At 40.3% G+C, this 19,991-nt stretch overlaps 1 protein-coding gene across 8 annotated transcripts in view; it reads right to left on the bottom strand.

Moving 5' to 3' along the window:
- The window catches only part of LOC307184552 (uncharacterized protein), a 770,349-nt gene that overhangs the window by 301,641 nt on the left and 448,717 nt on the right, over positions 1–19,991 (bottom strand). For all 8 annotated transcript variants that reach the window (XR_013827746.1, XR_013827747.1, XR_013827748.1 and 5 more), the window contains one exon: positions 8,803–8,930. Coding sequence is in view for 1 of the 8 variants with exons in the window: in XM_079918136.1 (XP_079774262.1) it covers positions 8,837–8,930 (94 nt within the window). In the remaining 7 variants the exon portion in view is untranslated. The remainder of the gene's footprint in view (positions 1–8,802; positions 8,931–19,991) is intronic.

Here is a 19,991-nt window from a genome sequence, read left to right as displayed (position 1 = left end):
CTTTTATGGCTGTTAACATTTGCCTTACGTATTGAGGAGCTCCTATGTTGAGCTTGTAAATATTTACAATTGTTAAATCTTCTTCTTGGATTGATCCATTGATTATTATGTAGTATCCTTCTTTGTCTCTTGTAATAGTCTTTAAAGTCTATTTTGTCTGATATGAGTATTGCTACTCCAGCCTTTTTTTCATTTCCATTAGCATGGAATATCTTTTTCCATTCCCTCAACTTTCAGTCTGTATGTGTCCCTAGGTCTGAAGTGGGTCTCTTGTAGACAGCATATATATGGGTCTTGTTTTTGTATCCATTCAGCCAGTCTATGTCTTTTGGTTGGAGCCTTTAATCCATTTACATTTAAGGTAGTTATCTATATGTATGTTCCTATTACCATTTTCTTCATTGTTTTCTGTTTGTTTTTGTAGGTTTTTTCCTTCTCTTATGTTTCCTGCCTAGAGAAGTTCCTTTAGCATTTGCTGTAGAGCTGGTTTGGTGGTGCTGAATTCTCTTAACTTTTGCTTGTCTGTAAAGGTTTTAATTTCTCCATTGAACCTGAATGAGATCCTTGCTGGGTAGAGTAATCTTGGTTGTGGGTTTTTCCCTTTCATCCCTTATGTATGTCCTGTCACTCCCTTCTGGCTTGCAGAATTTCTGCTGAAAGGTCAGCTGTTAACTTGATGGGGATTCCCTTGTATGTTATTTGTTGTTTTTCCCTTGCTGCTTTTAATATTTTTTCTTTGTAATTAATTTTTGATAGTTTGACTAATATGTGTCTTGGTATGTTTCTCTTTGGGTTTATTCTGTATGGTACTCTCTGTGCTTGCTGGACTTGGTTGACTATTTCCTTTCCCATGTTAGGGAAGTTTTCAGTTATTATCTCTTCAAATATTTTCTCAGACTCTTTTCTTTCTCTTCTTCTTCTGGGATTCCTATAATTCAAATGTGGGTGCATTTAATGTTGTCCCAGAGGCCTCTGTGACTGTCCTCAATTCTTTTTATTCTTTCTTCTTTATTCTGCTCCCTGTTAGTTATTTCCACCATTTTACCTTCCAGCTCACTTATCAGTTCTTCTGCCTCAGTTATTCTGCTACTGATTCCTTCTAGAGTATTTTTCATTTCAGAAATTGTGTTGTTCCTCACTGTTTGTTTGCTCTTTATTTTTTCTAGATCCTTGTTAAACGTTTCTTGTATTTTCTCCATTCTGTTTTCGAGATTTGGGATCATCTTTACTATCATTACTCTGAATTCTTTTTCAGGTAGGTTGCCTATTTCACATTCATTTATTTGGTCTTGTAGGATTTTACCTTGCTCCTTTGTCTGTAACATTTTTTTTTGTCATTTCTTTTTTTTTTTTCTTTTGATGGGTAGTGCCGTATTCCTGTCTTATTGGTTGTTTGGTCTGAGACGTCCAGCACTGGAGTTTGCAGGCAGTTGGATAGAGCCGGGTCTTGGTGCTCAGATGAGGCCCTCTGGGAGGCCTCACTCCGATTAATATTCCCTGGCATCTGAGGTTCTCTGTTAGTCCAGCAGTTTGGACTTGGAGCTCCCACCACAGGAGCTTTGGCCCAACCTCCAGCCTGGGAAGCAAGATCCCACAAGCTTTGCGGCGTAGTAAAAGAAAAAAAAAAAGAAAGAAAGAAAAATGGAGGAGTACAATATCAAAGAACAAAAAAATTAAACTAGAAAGATAAAAAATATATTAGGAAAAATAAAACTATAATTGAAACAACTGCAAGAAGGTAAAATAAAACCACGACAGAAAAAAGAAAAAAAAAGGGGGGGGAGCCAAAGGAGAGAATAACAAAGTTTAAAGAATAAAATAAAATTAGAAAAATGGAAGATTAGGAAAAATAAAAGTATAAAAGAATCAACAACAATGAATCAATAAGGTAAAACAAACCCCAATCTAAAAGACGGAAGCAAAAAAAGCCTTGGCTCTGGGAGTGGAGTTTAGGCAGGGGTAGAACTTAGGCAGGGGCAGAGTTTAGGATGGAGCGAGACCTAGGCGGGTGGGCGGCTGACGTTTGAGCATGGAGCGGGGCCTAGGCTCAGGACCCACATAGATGGAAAAGGCCCTGGGGGCGGGGCCTAGGCGGGGTGACGTTCAAGCATGGGGCAGGGCCTCTCCTTAGGACCTTCAGGGAAGGGGAGAGGCAGCACGTGGAAAGGAGGGCCGCTGGACTGTGGAGTTCCCGAGTTTGGGGGTAGGGCCCTGAGTGAGGGTGTGTGGGTGGGGCTTACACCCAGCATGATGAAGGGGGTCTCCTAGTGTAGAGGTAGTGCTCTGGCTGGGGGAGTAGGGCTGGGGCTTGGGTTCTACACAGCAGGAGGGAGGCTCTGAGGGCAGAGAATTAGGCCCAGGAACCGAACAGTCTCCCCAGTGCCTAAGTTGACAGGGAAAGCACTGGCCACGTTCCCTTCCATTCCTTCATGCCCTCCCCGCACCATCTCCCCCGTCGCTGCTGGACCCCTAACCATGGCTGTGTCCCGCTGGGTGTAGGAACTCCTCTCCTCCCCCAGCCACCCCTCAGGGGCGCCAGTCCCGTCCTGCCTCCACTTCTCCTCCCTCTTCACTCCCCACCCACCCCATGTCCTACCCAGTCCCTGGAGGTTTCTTCCATCCCCTTAGGTGTCCGTGGTCTCCCACCAGTGCCTGGTATGTGCCCTAGTTGTGTGGAGACGCGAATTCCACGTCCACCTAGTATGCCATCTTAATCCGCCCTATAGATGAACCTTTAATTTGCAATCACACAGTCATAAGCAAACGGGTTTTTTTTGGTGGGTCAAGAGTGGACAGAATAGAGCTTTTGAGATAAAACCTTAATTCTAATTTTCACTCATCAGAGAATGGTCTTGGCTTACTGGAAAGTTCTACAAGGCTTGATAATACAGAGTCCTTCAGCTTGTCATGTGACCATGGACACAAGAATTCAAACTGATCTGGCCCTACTTCCTGTGGTCAAGTACATAGGCTTAAAAGAAAGCCATATACTGTACCGCCCTCATAATGTACTGCCTCGAGCTTACTCTAAATCGGTGGTTCTCTAAGCCCATACCATGGAATATTTGTAGGCTTGGATTTTTTTTTTTCCAGCAGTTTAGTGACCAAATAAGCTTAGGGAAGAACACTGATTTAAACAGATTTGAACCTGCTCAAATTTACTGCCAGACTTTTCAAGATCCACATAGAGATGGAAGATGCAACTGTGGCCAAACCTACCTCAACCACAGAACTCTTATCTCATGGAGCATTTTGGGAAATGCCACTTTTAAGGATGTAGAGGAAAGTGGACATAATCAGCTGGGCATCAATATGATTCTGAGTCTAGAATTTATTTCATTTTGGCATTTTAAAATAATTCCTTCCCTTTTGGATATATTATCAGCCTAATGGGAAACAAATTTCATGATAGCAGATGGTACCTTCCAAATACGAAAGGAGTTGTGTGCAGAGAATGCTCTGGAACTTTGGAAACCAGTTTGTGCTAAAACTTTTAGGAGATTAATTAAAAATAAATACCAAAATCCTTTAAAATGTGCGTTATCTGTTAGTAAGCAATTCTGCTTTTACAAATTTGTCTTTTGGAAAAATCAGAGACATGTGCATAAGGGAATACCTGTAGAGTGAATTATAATACCCAAAATTTGGAAACAATTTAAATGTTCAATAATAGAAGATTGTTGGGAGGGTTTAAATATATTAGAATATTAAGTAGACAATAAAAATCATATTACAAAAGAGTACTTATTGACATAGGAAATTGTGCATGATATATAACTAAGAGGAAAAATACTATTAAAAGGTATTCACAATATCTTACTTTTATAAAACTGTACAAGTGAATAAACACGAAGAATACTAAAAAGACTTAAAGGAAGTATAAACAGTGGGATTATTTGGGCTGTTGGAATTATGGGTAAAGTTTCTCTTCTTCGTGCTAATACGTTTGCCAACTTTTTTGCATTGAGCTTATGTTATATAATTAGAAAAAAATAGCTAAACTCAATTACAGTAGAAAGTCCTACAGAAAATAGATTTCTCCTTATATCACTTTTTCCAAAAGAACCTGTAAATGACACATTTTGCAAATGCACCAAGCTATGTATTGCTAGGAGCAAAAAGAATTTTCTCCCAGGTGCAAGTACGGCAAAGGCTGATACCAGAACCCTGGAGGCTTCATGACTAAAAACTGCTCTCCTTGTTTCGTTCTCTTCAGGAATATGTCAACATGAGGAATGGTGGTGCCAACATCTCAAGAAATGACTGACTTCTGGTTTGTAATCCAGGTGGAAAGTTTCCCTGAACACATCAAGGCCCTGACTCACCTTGTCCTGTGTATCTGCTCCACCTATATATTGCCAGATCTTCATGGTCTTGTCACTCCCTTCCCCTGTCCCTATTCTTCCCAACCCGACAGTGCCAGAAGTATGGGAGTCAGGGTTGCTGGGAAGGGATTTCTTTAGGCTGGAGAGTCTTCCAGCCAGGACCAGGTTTGGCATCACAGTTGCTTCTGTTAGCTCTTTCTTTACTTTTTGGGGCAGAATTAATCCAACATGCACAAATCTCTGTCCACTAAATTAAAAAAAAAATCTTCCAATATCATACCTAATTTAAATTTGTGTCCCAGCTGCATGGCACTGGCCTGAGGTACTCTGCCATGAACTCACTGTGTGACCTTGGTTAAGAAGTCTCCCCACTCTGGACCTCCATACCTGTGCCCATTTAATAAGATGCCTAGATTTACTCAACAAACGTTGAGTTCCTACTCTGAGGGCAAAGGTGCATATGACAGATACAGCTATTGTCTTAAGGGAGGTTATCATTTAGTGGAATAGGCAGATTTTATGTATGTATACTTTTTAAAAGAAAATCCAAAGGAATATGGGAAGTACTGCAGATGAGAATGTGTAGAGATTTTACTAGATCCATAGATGGGCCATCTAAGCCAGACTTGGGGAGTCAGGAATGAGCTAATGACTTCCAAGAAACGACTTACAGAAGACATACTGAAATATAAGTAAGAGTTAGTGAAAGCGTGGTAGTGGAGGAAAGCAACAGCTTACTAAAATCCCAGAAACAAAAGGATGAGTAATTAATTCAAGAGATCAAAGGAAATTCATATAGCCAAAACAGAGGATGTGAGAAGGGAATGGAGCAAGATGACGGCAAGCCATGTTCAAGAGTTTAGATCAGCACTGTCCAAGATATATAATATAGTGTGAGCCATGGATGTAATTTTCAATATTCTAGCAGCCATATTTTAAAAAGTAAAAGAAACATCTGAAGTTAAAGGTAATATTAATATACTTTAGTTAACCCAGTTAACCCAGTATAGTTAAAATATTATTTCAACATGTAATCAATAGAAAATTATAAGATGCTTTACATTCTTTTTTTTCTCCTAAATCTTTGAAATCTGATGTTCACATTTATAGCTCATCTCAATTCAGACTCATCACATCTTAACTACTCAACAGTCACACGTGGCTAGTGGCTACTGCACTGGATAGCACAGATTTAGACTATATCTTTAGGACAATGCAAAGCCACCAAAGGGCTATAATGAGGGGTGGGATCTGATGATCACTCAGGCTGCTTCATGGATAATAAATTTGATGGGAAAAGGTAGGAAGCAGGGGAACTAGAAAGGAGGATATTGTAGAATCTACAGCAAACACTAGGGTAATGGTGGGCGTGGGGGGAATAAATAGATCTCCTCACAGTCAAGAGATACTTAGGAGGTAAACTTAACCATTTTGACATCACATGAGCCCATGGAGCACCCAGACCCAAGAGCTACTTCACAAGGCATAATGATGCATTTATTTTTTTCCTCTCTGACCTCTTTAAGCTGAAAGTCACAGACCTATGTAAGAAGTCACAAAGGCCACATGGGTTTCCTGGGAGCCATGCAGCAAATAGTTTGTGCGAATGGTTTACGGTGCTGTTTTGACCCTTCCTCCTCTGTACAGAGTGAGAAAGAAGAATCATCCAGAAAGTCTGAGGGCATTTGTTGCTTTTTTTTTTCCTCCATCACTGACACATTGAATCTATGGAGAGAGGAGGGGAGGAGGTGGCAGATAGAGAAAACTGCTTCTCAGGGGTGATTACAGCCAGAGAGGGGCTTGAAGAGACATCCCTGGGCCCCATATTTCTTTTGCCACCAGTGACTTCCAAATCAAATGAGCCCAATCTGCAGATCAAAATGAGATTTTTCTTATTGACTTCCCTGAAAGCTTAGCCGGCTCTCCACAAATCGAGTCATGTGTATCCTGAATCATCATCAACCATCGCCGATTGCAGGGATGTTGGAACTGGGCTGATGTTGGCAAATATGTCACTGATGCATGAGGCCAGGGAAAATCCAGCTCTTATTGGCCTGGCAGTGCTGACCTGGTTTGTCCATAAATGAAGAGCAAATGCAATTTGCAAAACACATAGAACTGATAAGGGGTTACTACAAGGCGGGGCTGGAGTCACTTTTCTAAGAGCAGGCATGCTTGAAGAGAAGACAAAGCAGATTTCAAGCTCGAAATTGGACAGACAGTGTTTCTTAAAGTCTGCTCTGTGTACCCCTTTCCTAATAATCATCTGAAGAGTTTGTTAAAAATCCATATACCTGGGTCTAACCCCAGGACTACTGAAACAGAGTACCTGGGATGGGGCCTAGGAAATATTCATGTTTAAGAACCCCCTGGATGATTCTTGTGCATATTAACATTTAAGAATTTCTTGAGGAAGGAAAGTGGGACAAGACTATTTCCACTCATTCACTGGAAAAAGCACTGAACCTGGAATCAGTCTACCTGGCTTTTCATCCAGACTCTGCTGCTGGTTGGCTGGATGACTTCAGGGTGAGGGGGAAAAGAAAACGGGATGTGAAATCAAAAGGGGGTGCAGGCCTACCTCTTTTATATAAGAGCTGTGTGGTGATGGTTAATAGCTAAGCCTCACTGTCACCACCAGAAAAACAGGGGTGAACTCAGGTGACCTTGAAAAGTCAAGTTCTGGTATTCCAGCTCTGACATTCTATTTCATTAAATCACCTAACCTCAGTTCCTTCATCTGTAAGACGGGCAGGGTATCTTCTGCTTGAGCTATGCTTTTTTCCAAATCCAGTGAAATACTACATATGTTTTTAATAAAATTGTTCTGAAGGTTGACACAAATAGAAGTGGTGGTATCGGAAATGGTGGAAGTGGTGGTATTAAATCCAAAACAGAGTTCTCTCTACTTAGGACATGATATGTTGTAAGACTATATCTATACTGATAAATACCCTTAAAAGCATAGTATTTCTTTTTTTTTTTAACAAAGCACAATACAATATATAAAAGGATTTGTTTTGTTGTTCTTTTCATACCGATCACACTAATGTAAAATGGGCCAAATTACCCTCTGCTGACCCTCTCTGTAACACAACGCTAGCCTTGCAGGGGATAAAGAGATTCACCTTGAGATATTCCAGGTTTTCCACTTATGAAAAAAAAAAAAAACCCTCAATAAGGGCCATGCCTTAACGTAGCGTTCAAATCTATCGATAATTCAGCCACTGTCTCCTTCCATCTGGCCAACACGAGCAAATTTTGATTATTTGATAAAAGGCCTTGTGTTTTTCTAGTTCACAAATCTGTGCTTATTTCATGCCAGATCCTTGGTTTAAACATTTCCCCTCTCACCAAATATCCTCCTGTTGAACTCCTACCTATAAAAATATCACAGATGTATACAAACATTTCGTTTCAAAGATGTTGAGTTTGATGCCGTATATAAAAGCAAAACACACACACAAACAAAAAAACAGTTCATGACCTAATAAGTATCCAACATTAGGGGAATAATTCATACAACAGAATCCAGGTATCCCCTGCTTTTCAAAAATTCGCTTTACACCACTTCTCTTTTTAGAAAGACCAACATTACCTGTTTTTGCTCAATGAAAGAAATCCAAAGAGTACGTTCACTTTTATGAAAAACGATGCAAAGTGAAAATAGCATTCAGCCTTGGTTTTGCAGTGAGCAGTTATAGAGGCAGCACACACCCGAAGCAGCAAGAACGGCGCCCCCAAGATCCTTCCCCAGGAACCACATTCAGCATCTCAGCATCAAGCTACCATAGCTTAAAACTGTGCGAGCATCTGTGCTTTATCTCGTTTTATTTTGTGCATCCGTTAGCAAGATGTGTTCTTTTTCACTTTACACCATTTTGTCTTATGGAAGGTTTCATAGGAACACTCTACCTTTGGATAGCGACAGACACTTGTACTCTACACTAGTTCACATGCTGTTAGAAAAGAATGTTTAACAGCCTGGGAAGATGGTCATGATACACTGTTAACTGACAGGGAAAAGTAAGTACCATTTAAAAAATCATCTGTAGGTACAATCTAGAACACAGAGAAGCACACACTGTGTTAGGCTCTACTTTTATGCCATGCCATAAGGCCACACAAAGAAGAAAGGCAAGGTCTCAGGACCAATGCAGCCGGAACTCACAGAGAACTGAACTTCCTGCTCACTGTTCAAACATGCAATACCGCTCCGGGTGAGGGAGTCAGACACTCCAGTGACTGACATTCATAAGGCAGCTTCTCTCAGCCTCTGCTGCTCTCCCAGCTTCTTTCTACTGCCCTCTGTGTGTCTCAAATTCAAAACATGAATGAGAGGGACTGACCTAGTCATTTAGTCATCACCCAGTACAGAGCCCCGCCACTGGGCAGAGCTCTCAGACCAGGCCACTTCACGGCCAGTGGTGTGCTCAGCCAATAGACAGAGGCCTTTGGCCCTGATACAATTACTCACGTGATCACGTGACACCGACGTGGAAATGTACAGGTCAGGAACTGCTAGGGCTGCCCCTCTCCGACGCCTTACTCAAAGCCTCATGTCTTGTCTCCAGTGTGTTCATCAAATAACATCTGCTGTTATGCCTGAATGGTGGAGGAGAAACAAATCAGTTAGGATTGGATTTGGCTCCATGTGACAAAAAAAAAAAAACCCAAATGATTTAAACACATAAGGGTTTATTCTCTCAAGTGGAAAAAGTCTGGAGGTGGCCAGTCCAGGGCTGGTATGGCAACCCCTCACGAAGTCATCAGGATTCAGGAGCCTTCTAACTTTCCGCCCCTCATCCTAGCACGTAATATAGCACTTTTCACACAATGCCTCATTTTATCCTCACAATGTCCCTGTGCAATGGATGCTATTTTAACCTCTATTCCTAAAATGCCAAAATGAAAGAGCTCAGGGATTTTAGGAGATCAGTTACACTGATGGTGCCATTTAACGGTCTCCCTCTATGCAGAGCAAATGCAAAATTAGGTGTGTTAGGTGACTTTGTGGCTGTGTTAGATGACTTTGTGGCTTCTGTGTTAGGTGACTTTGTGGCTGTGTTAGGTGACTTTGTTAGGTGACTTCATGTGTTAGGTGACTTTATGGCTTCTGTGTTAGGTGACTTTGTGGCTGTGTTAGGTGACTTTGTGGCTTCTGTGTTAGGTGACTTTGTGGCTTCTCTCATCAAAGGATGGAGGCTACTTCCTCATCCCATGGATCTAGGCTGGTTTTGTGACTTGTTTTGGTCCAAATAACTGTGCAGAAGTGATGATGTGCCAGTTCTGAACTTATGCTTTAAGAGGGCTTGCCTGCTTCCACTGTCTCTCTCTTAAAACCTTTTCCATGTGCAGTAACCTGGACAAGCCAGTCGTATCATGAGAGGCACATGCAGCAGAGTGGAGTCATGTTAGCTGACAAGCCAACTCCCAGCTGACCCGCCAGCTCACCAGAGATGCATAAGTGAGCCCAGCCCTGATCAGCAGAATCACTCAGCCAATCTCTGGATTCTTGAGCAAAACTAAATATTTATTATTGCATGTCACTGAAGACCCGTAGTTGTTTGTTTAGCAACATTATTGTGGCACTAGATAACAGTTAGAGAGGTAAGCAAGTAACTTTCTCAAGGTCATCCTTGAGTAGAGGTAGTAACTGGCAGAGCCAAGATGTGAACCTAGGCTGTCTACCATCAGAGCCTGACATGTCTGGGGAAGGCTTCAGAAACAACAAATCATTAGGCAAATAGCTGAATTTTCTCAGAATCTCCAGTTATCAAGTCAGAGGTCCTGTGTTCAGTCCTGGGGTCTTATTAACTAGTCCAGGCCTTTGGACCTTGGTTTCCTTATCTTTCAAACAGGTATAATAAATACTTCTTCTAGCAAGATTCCTGTTAGGAGCCAATGAGATACCTATGTGCAAAAGCATTTCACAAACGTCTGTGCAGAGGCCACATGCGGACAGCACACTCTCCACCTCTGCCAACAGCTCAGCAAGCAGAGGCTGCTCTGCTTGAAAGGGGCTTTGCTAGCGAGTCCTCTGCCCTTCTCCCCTCTTGCAATGATTATGGTTTGAGTGTACCTGTGGAGGACAGGGTAGTGGACGGTTTGTCTTTATAGCATGCCCCTCCCACAACAGGAAAGCTTTAGCTGAGTTCTAAATGGAAGAAAAAGGGAAAAAAAAAATACCCTAAAGCTGCTATCAAATTCACAGAAGCCCTTAATGGTGATTTAATGCTGGGAGATCTAGCTTGCCACAAGATTGTGACAGGACTGGATTTTTTTCTGTCGGGTTTAGGTGAGTGGTAGCGCAGCCGCATTTAGAGGCAGTGGGGAGAGGGTGGTGTGAGGGCTGTTAATCATGTGCCTTGGAGCGTGGTCTGGACTACAAGCAGAATTAAAGGGACTGGGAGACTAGAGGTGGCTGGAGAGTGACCTCTGGGGCAGGGTGTTACCAAGGAAGCTTCTCCTCTCATTTTGATAACTAAATTCCTCCTCCCTGTAGCTCCCAAACCCACTCTAGCAAAGCCTTCAAAGAGATCGTTTAGCTTCCCTGGTGGTTCCAGACATGGTCTCAGTGTGCAAAAGATCAGGATTCAAAAGCATCACATAATGCCTCAGAGTCTCTAGTTAACTCCTGCTTTCATCTTTTACACATTTAAACACTTTTTAAAAACGCACTCACATTTAATGTTTAACCCCAGACACTACTCAGCTGTATGCATGTACCAGTATGCATTCATGCATTCGTTCATCAAACACTATTTGCTCCCCTCTATTACGTGCCAAGCACCATCCTAGGCTGAAAGGAGACAAAGACGAATGGTATATGGTCCCTGCCCTCAAGGAGTGCTTGTAAATCATTCCTTATCATGACTTATAGACAGAAAAAAAATTTTTTTTCCACAGCAAGCTATCCCTGAGTTTGCTCAACAGGTCTACCAATGAACATTTTGTTTATTTCTAGTTTTTGCTATTTACAAGACACCATACAAATGTGTGGGCATGACTATCGAATGACTTCATACAAACAGACTGGCAAGTGTAGGTATGCTATAAATTTTTATTTCTATTGCCAAAAAGGCTGCACCAATTTACATTCCAAGCAATAACATGAGTGTCTGTTTCCCCAGTATTATCAAGTTTTATATATATGTGAATCTGTTAAGTGAAAAATGAAATCTCATTTTTGAACATTTCTGTTTCTTTAATTGTGAGTAAGACTGAGCATTTTGTTGAACGTTAAAGACATTTATTTCTTTTTCTTCGAACCTATTGTTAACATTCTCAGCTCATTTTTCTTTTGGTTCTTGGTTTTGTTTCTTTATTTGCAGACATTGAAGAATTAAGGAAATGCACGTATAGTATTTTTTCCATATAGAATTTTAAACATTTTATGTAGTCAAATTTGGTCAGTCTTCTTTGGTGTGTGGTTTTGGTATTCATTTCTTCTTTAAAAATGTCTTTTGTATGTCAAGATTACAAAAGCATTCTGCTGCATTTTCTTTTAGTGATTTGTATAGTTGGTTTTTTTTTTTTTTTTTTACAATTAATTCATTAATGCATATGGAACTGTGTTAGTTTTTCATTGCTACATCACAAACTTATCAGCTTAAAACAATACACACTTCTTAAGTCACAGTTTCTGTGGATCAGAAGTTGGCACAGTTTAACTGGATCCTTTGCTTAGGGTTTCACACCTTATAATCAAGATCTTGGCCAGAACTATGTTCTCATCAGAAGCTCAACTGGGGAAGGATCCACTGCCAACCTCCTTCAGAGTGTTGCTCAAATTCATTTCCTGATGCCATACGATTCATGGCATCCTGCTTGATCAAAGCCAGAGAGAGAGAGTCTAGCAAGAGAGGCATTACACTATTATGTAATCACGTACAAACTGTCACCTTAGTCACATTCCAATGGTTAGAAGAAAGTCACTGATCCTTCCCACACTCCAAAGGATAACACAAAGGTGTGAATACCAGGAGGTGGGAATCCTGAGGACTACTCTAAAGTCTGTCCTCTACAAATATGTTTTGGTAAAAGGACTGAGGTAGGGATAGGATATACATTTCTTTAGATGGTTAGCCAAAAGTCTCAATGTTATTTATAGAATTATCTAACTTTCCTCTAATTTATTAGAATTTTTTTTTTCTGTTTTCCTCAGACAGTATAGTTTAAATAACTCAAGCTAATTCATTTCTCCTTCTTTCCTCATCTCAAATACACCATCTATGATACTGGAAATGCACTTTGTCAATTCCACAATCTGCTTATTGGGCATAAAAAGAACACTTATCAGGCTTTCTCCCCAGAGGCAATCACCATTGTTAGTTTTTATTATATTCTTTCAGACATATGTATATCTATGTCTTTATTCCTATTTATATCCATACTTATCTAGCTAAATATAAAGGCTGAGGGAAATAAAATGAAGTAAGTCCAATCATTATCTCACTCCTTTCCACACAAGAGGTGCATATTCACAACAGAGCCCAAGGATACGCTAGAAAACACTACCTCAGTCAGGTAAGCCAAGAGCTGACACTAGTCCTGCTCCAAAGTAAGCCAAACTCAGGACCAAGACAAGGAAGGGGGAAGCCAACAGGTAGAGCAGGAACATTTCTAAGGATATGAACACATCCCAAAGAAGATAATGTAGATGCAAGTGTGGCAGGACAACCCAGCTGCAAGTTCCATGCACTTGAACTGCCACAGATTCTATCTGGGCCTTTGCTAGTAGGATCCTGTTTAGTCTGATAAGGAAAATTAAAAATTTCTTATTACATTCTGTTTCATATTAGAGTTTACAACCATCCATTAAAGCCAATATCATTGTCTCTCAGAAGCAAGTGGTGGAAAGACAATGAAGCACGTACTAGCCATTACCTTTTTTAAAATATATCTATTCTTTTTCAGATTCTTGTCCATTTATATTATAAGATACTGAGTATAGTTCCCTGTGCTATACAGCAGGTCCTTGTTGTTTATCTATTGTAGTGTGTATATGTTAATCCCAAACTCCCAATTTATCTCTCACCCCACCCCCACTATCCCCTCTGGTAACTGTAAGTTTGTTTTCTATGTTTGTGATTCTATGTTTTGTAAATAAATTCATTAGTTAACCATGACTTTTCCTGAAAAAATGTCCATCATCTCTGCTATTATGACAACCCATTCTTACTCTGCCTTTTTGGAAGAGGCTGTGTCCTATGAATTAGTGGATTTTTTAAGCTAATTTTTTTAAATTACATTTATTTTGAACAAGGAATATGTACATTTGGAAAAAATTCAAATATTACCAAATACACACAAAAGGAAAAGTAAGTCTCCCCACATCCCTGTCTTCTAGTCCCCCGGGCTCCCTCTAGTTCCCAGAGATACAGATATAGAAGTATAGATAGATGTTATATAGATAGATGGATGATAGATAAATACATCACACTTTTAAAAAACTACAACTGTGGCATGCTATACACAATTTTCTGCACTTGGCTTTTTGACTTAATGATACATCATAGCATAGGTTCCATATTAGTACTATAGAACTGCCTCATTTTTAATAGCTACATAGTATTGTTTGGATGTAATATAATTCATGTATCCATTCCCTATTACTGGATATTTAGTCTATTTCCCATCTTTTGCTTTTAGAATAAGGCTCTAATTAATCACTGCACATTTCACAATACCATTTTAAATTGTAATCTTTTAAAGATCAATAAGAGATTACTTCTAACATAATTCACCTTGTTTCTATCATGGATCTCCATCTATCAAAAGTAGTACTATACTCCACAGAAGTTGTCAAACTGAGGTCCAAAGCAGAGGCCCAAACTGATAGCCACCGACTAAAACTAACACACAGACATGTTGTATTTGATTCACACCATTATTTTCCAAAATGGGACAAACTGACAGCATTAAAATTATAAGGATTTTGATGTGATTTACAGAAATCACATCAAAATCAAGATATGGGGTGTCTCTTGAATAACTAACTACTTAGCAATTCTGGGCTCACATTCTTGCCCAACAGTATTCGGCTGGTGCTGAGCAAAGCTGTTCAATTCAGACGTGGCATGAACTTCCTCAGTCCACTGCATGACCAAGATGGGAGCCCAGATCCTTCCACATCTCTGAAGCTGTGTAAGTTGTCATTTCTCATCACACACTCCCTATTCCCACCCCCCATAAGTAGAGTTGAGAAAAAGAGTGAAATGACTTTGTATTCAAAGGTCTCATAATAGTAGGAAAATAAAAAAATAGGCCCAAACCCAACACCACTTCCTATTGCCTTATATCTAGATACTTCCTCACTCATTTATATAACTAGCCTGGCCTCTGAAAGTATTTGACTTTGCAATCCCATGTTTAAAAGAATCAGACCCTCCCCAAGGTCAAACATATTTTCAGAAACAATCCAATAGAGGTCTATTATCTCTTTCTTCTGTTTATTTAAACCCTCCTTCCATATGTCAACTTCTTTGACAGGTTTGACCTGCAAAGGATTATTTTTTAATACAATTTCTAAAACAAATCAAAGCAAACAAAAAAACCCTACGAGTATCCAATGGACTTCACAGTTAAAGTGGTCAATCCGCTGATTCTAAAGAAGAGCAGCTGGCAAAACTAATCAATGTTGGACATTTGCATTTTTTTTCCTTTTTTACAGTCTCCCCTGGTGCCCGGAGATTGGTTTTCTGTGTTGGAAGGAGAGCATGGAGAGCAGCTGCTGCCTCCCAGTCTGGTGCTCAGTATACAAGAGAGCGTGGCACAGAATTCATCTACCAAATATCGCAACAGGTTAACCAGTTCTGGACAGAGGAAGTCACAGCTCTTACTTTTGAAGGCTCTTTGTATTGAGCATAAAAGATTCTGTGTTTCTGGGAATAGGATGTCTCTCTTCAAATTCACTCTATACTCTAGGCAGCAAGATGATGCTACTTACACTTGATGATCTCCTGCTGGTGAGATGGTGACAAGAAAAAAAATTAAATACAAGTATGAACCTGGCAAAAATAAACACATGCAGGCTCCGGAAATCAGGCAGCAACGTAAGTCTCACTACAAGTTATTGAGTGCTTCTTATCTGTGAGGCATTGTGCTTAATGCTGTACATGCATTATCTCATTTAATTTTCTCAATTCTGAAAGATACATGCTATTGTCAACCCTGCTTTATAGATGGAAAAATCGAAGATCAGAGAAGCACAGTGATATTTCCAAGGGATCTAGGCTTATAAATGACAGAGCTGACATTCATCTAGGTCTCTCTGACTCCCTTGGATGCTTAGCTAAAGAAATTCCTAGAAAGCTTCCTTCACAGACCAAGCACTCTACAAAGAGGCTTGTGTTAGATTTTCAATGAGAACCACTGAGTTCTTTGGAATCTCTAATGCTACTGCTGATAATCATTCAGGGAGGAACATTTTCATCCTATTCTTCATGTCATTTTTTTCCTTCCACATCTTCTGCACAAGAAGCAATCTAGTGTTGGTCCCTTTCTCCTCAAACAATTCACAATTGAAATAGCTACTCATGACCTCAATCTATTCTGAAAGATAATTTGTTTCACTGGCCACATTTCTTCCTGACATTCCTAAGCTCTCTTTGATGTCCTAAAGAGTTAAGTCACTATTCACCAGCTCTCACCACTGGCAACATATAATTCACTGCAACTACTTGGTCGTAGAGCCACACCCAACCCAACTCACCTGTCCTATAATCCATGAAGCTTCAGGCTTCATATCCCATCTCTCCCCCAAAAGATCTTTAGTGATATTATTTTTTAAATAATTACTTTTCAATTTGCATATATTAAAATACACCCTCTGTGACATACAGTTGTATAAGCACTAGTACAATCAAAATACAGAGCACTTCCATCCCATCCAAAAAAAGTCCCTCATGCTATTCCTTTGTTGTCACCTGCCCCTAACTCCTACCAACCATGGACTATTCTCTGTCTCTATTAATTTGGCTTTCTCCATAATGTCATATAAAATGCAATCATAAAATATATCTCTCTTTGAGTCTGGCTTGTTTCATTCAGCATAATGCATTTGAAATTCATTCATGTTTGGGAGGGGATGGACACAATGGGTGGAGCGGCCCAACTGTATGGTGATGGACTGGATGGCAACTAGACTTGTGGTGGTGATCACTTCGTAGTGCATGCAGATGTCAAATTATAATGCTATACACCTGAAACTAATGTAATAAAAAATAAATTCAGCCATGTTTTTTGAGTAACAGTAGTTTACTCCTCTTTACTGATGATTAATATTCCATTGCATGGATGTTCCATGGATTGTTAATCCATTTACCAGTTGAGGGACATTTGAATTGTTTCCAGTTTTTGATGACTATGAATAGCTGCTTATAAACATTGGTATATAGAGTTTTTGGGAACATAAGATTTTTATTTCACTCATGTAAATCCCTAGGAATAGAATTGTTGCGTCGTACTGTAAGTTTACATTTAACTTTATGTGAAACTGCCCAACCATTTTCCAAAGTGACTGTAATATTCTGCATTTCTGCCAACAACATGCAGGAGTTCCAGTTGTTCCACATCCTTTCCAGCACTTGATATTGTCAAGGTGCTTCGCTTTAGCGATTCTAATAGGTATGTAGTGATATCTCATCATGGTTTTAATGCAATTCTCTAATGACTAATATTGAGGATCTTCTCATATGCTTTTTTACCATCTGTGTACCTTCTTTGGTGAAGTGTTTCTCAAATCTTTTGCACATTTAAGAAATTGGATTTTGGGACTTCCCTGGTGGTGCAGTGGTTGAGAATCCACCTGCCAGTGCAGGGGACATGGGTTCGATCCCTGGTCCAGGAAGATCCCACATGCCACAGAGCAACTAAGCCCGTGTGCCACAACTACCGAGCCTGTACTCTAGAGCCCACGAGCCACAACTACTGAAGCCCGTGCACCTAGAGCCCATGCTGCACAACAAGAGAAGCCACCATGATGAGAAGCCCACGCACCTCAATGACAAGTGGTCCCCGCTCACCACAACTAGAGAAAGCCCACGTGCAGCAACGAAGACCCAACGCAGCCAAAAATAAATTAATTAATTGAAAAGAAATTGGATAGTGTGCTTTTGGTGATATTCTTATAATTTAGAGATTAATTCACTTTAAGTTGATTCTCCTTTAAAATTTAAATATCCCAGTATAAAAATTAATAAACAGAAGCCTCTATTAAAACAGAGTCTGGGGGCCAGAAGGGGGAGCTCTCATGCCCTATGATGATAGCAGAGCCCAAGAGAAAGAAGTAAGACTTCCTCTTCTTGCCTGTCAAGAGCTTACCTAGCTTACCCTTCCCCCTCCCCATATCCTCAAGTCCATGCTCTAGTAGGTCTGTGTCCTGTGACAAAGTGTGAGAGTGGCATGGACATATATACAGTACCAAATGTAAAACAGATAGCTAGGGGGAAGTAGCCACATAGCACAGGGAGATCAGCTAGGTGGTTTGTGACCACATACAGAGGTGGGATAGGGAGGGTGGGAGGGAGGGAGACGCAAGCGGGAAGAGATATGGGAACATACGTATATGTATAACTGATTCACTTTGTTATAAAGCAGAAACTAACACACCATTGTAAAGCAATTATACTCCAATAAAGATGTTAAAAAAAAAAAGAGCTTACCCAATAAGAGACCATCACAACTCAGCCAGTGAAAAGCCACTATACTTCAAATTCTCAATTCCTCAATTGACTATTTGTTAACTACAGCCTTCCCAACTTCCTTTTCCCCCCTTTGAAAGAGTTTTTCTCCCCTTGCTGTGTAGGGACTTGCATGTAGCTTGCCATGGTTGCAGACCCTCTTTGTTACTTGCAAGTAAACTCACTTTTGCTGAAGAAATAACTGAAAGTCTATTTGTTTTAGATAAGCATTTTGGTGGCTCATACCAGGATCCAGAGAAGACCCTCACTGACTCTGAAGCTGGTGAGCCAACAGATGAAGTAGTCATATCGAGTCCACTGCTGCTCACTGCCTCTTGCTGACCCTAGAGTTTGAGGATAAGTCTTTCTCCTGTATCCTAGCTTGTCTCCTTGTGTTTTGAAGCTCTTGACGTTTTCTTCAGGATCTGTTTTAAGGCTTTGTCCTGTCTGTTTAAGGCTTCATTACATATGTGAGTATTCATTTGACACATTTTAAAAATCAGGCCATTCCTCCTGGAACTGGCTAGCCTTCACCCCATTCCTTTTGGAAAATGGGTTGGTCTACTGGCACTACCCTATTAAACTTTCAGCCTGACTCCTTCAGGATTGGCCTGTTCTAGTGGAACTGTGCTTTAAGTCTTTGGCTTGATTCCTCCAGAATTAGACCGTACCCTTAGAGCTGTACTGAGTAGCCTTTGGCCTGGCTCCTTGGCGATCAGACAAGAAATGGCTGGTATTAGACCTGCAGGTTGTTTGAACTATTTGAGCTATTTAGGCTGTTCGAAAATTATTCCCTTATTCTAGAGAAAAACCTCTGAGAAATGGGATACCAATTATCTAAATATTTTGAGGGCGCACCCTCCCCACAAGGGCTCCAGTTGATTTTATATTTAAAAGACCACGGTCCTTCCTCAGGTGCATTCCTAACTAAATGGACCAAGTTTACCAAAGGCGATTAAGAATATCAATGGTTATTATGGGGAACTTTTGAAATCCCCAAACTTAACTTTTCTTAAAACCAACCTGGACAACTATAGCTCTAAAATTTCCACAACTGCATGGAATGCCTCTCTGCAAAATAAGATTTTCAGGTTAACTAGGGCAAACAAACATTTAAAGAAAAATAAAATGGCTTCCAAAGCCTCATGCTCTTTCTCCCGAGCTCCTTTATCTCAGGCTCTGCTTCCTGTGCCATCTTCCTCCTTCCTTCCTACACCACCCATACCTCCTTTATACCCTCAGTTCCCCCATATTAATTCTCTCACCAAACTTCCCTTTTTCTCGGAAACTCTCCCACCCTCTTTTCCTCTGAACCTATCATAACCTGTCCCTTTAAAATTAGAAAGATTTTCCCAAAGTAATCAAGGATCCTCACAGATTACCAACCTGTTTCTCTGACTTATATCAGCTAGTTGGTGAAGGCCAGGACCGGCATGGATGAAAACTGCTAACTGGGAAAATCCTGAAAGGCCTCTAGGATTACAACCAGTAGACCAGCCTGTTAACTTATTACATAATCAGACTCAGGCAATCACTAGGCAACTTCATTAGACAATTCCTAAAGCTTTTCCAAAGCCTATTGATTGGAACAAAATTCAGGTCTGCACACAAAAATCTGATAAGCTTGTTCGTAACTATTACACTTGACTTTGGATAATTAAAAAAAAAAATCTGGTCTTCTTTCATATGTTGATTCTATCCAAGTAGTTTTTAACTCGGTATTTATTAATGGGCTGAACTGGCACTTTTCCCATCAAGTGAAATGGACCAGGGTGGAACTGGAAACTAACTTTACCCCAGATTTAGTTAGTCTGGCAAACCAGCTCTCTCACACTAGAGCCACTTAAAAGGAAGATTACTAAAATTCTTAACCTTCAGCCTCAGCAAGTGAAGGCTCCTAAATGAAATCAAAAGCTTCTTAGTTTCTGATCTTATTGCAAAGAGCCAGCACATTTGAAAAGAGTGCCACAAATTTAAGCAC

The sequence above is a fragment of the Stenella coeruleoalba genome, assembly GCF_951394435.1.
Source record: "Stenella coeruleoalba genome assembly, chromosome: 3".
Classification (NCBI taxonomy): domain Eukaryota; kingdom Metazoa; phylum Chordata; class Mammalia; order Artiodactyla; family Delphinidae; genus Stenella; species Stenella coeruleoalba.
Note: the sequence above shows the minus strand (reverse complement) of the source record. Positions and strands in the feature narration are given on the sequence as shown.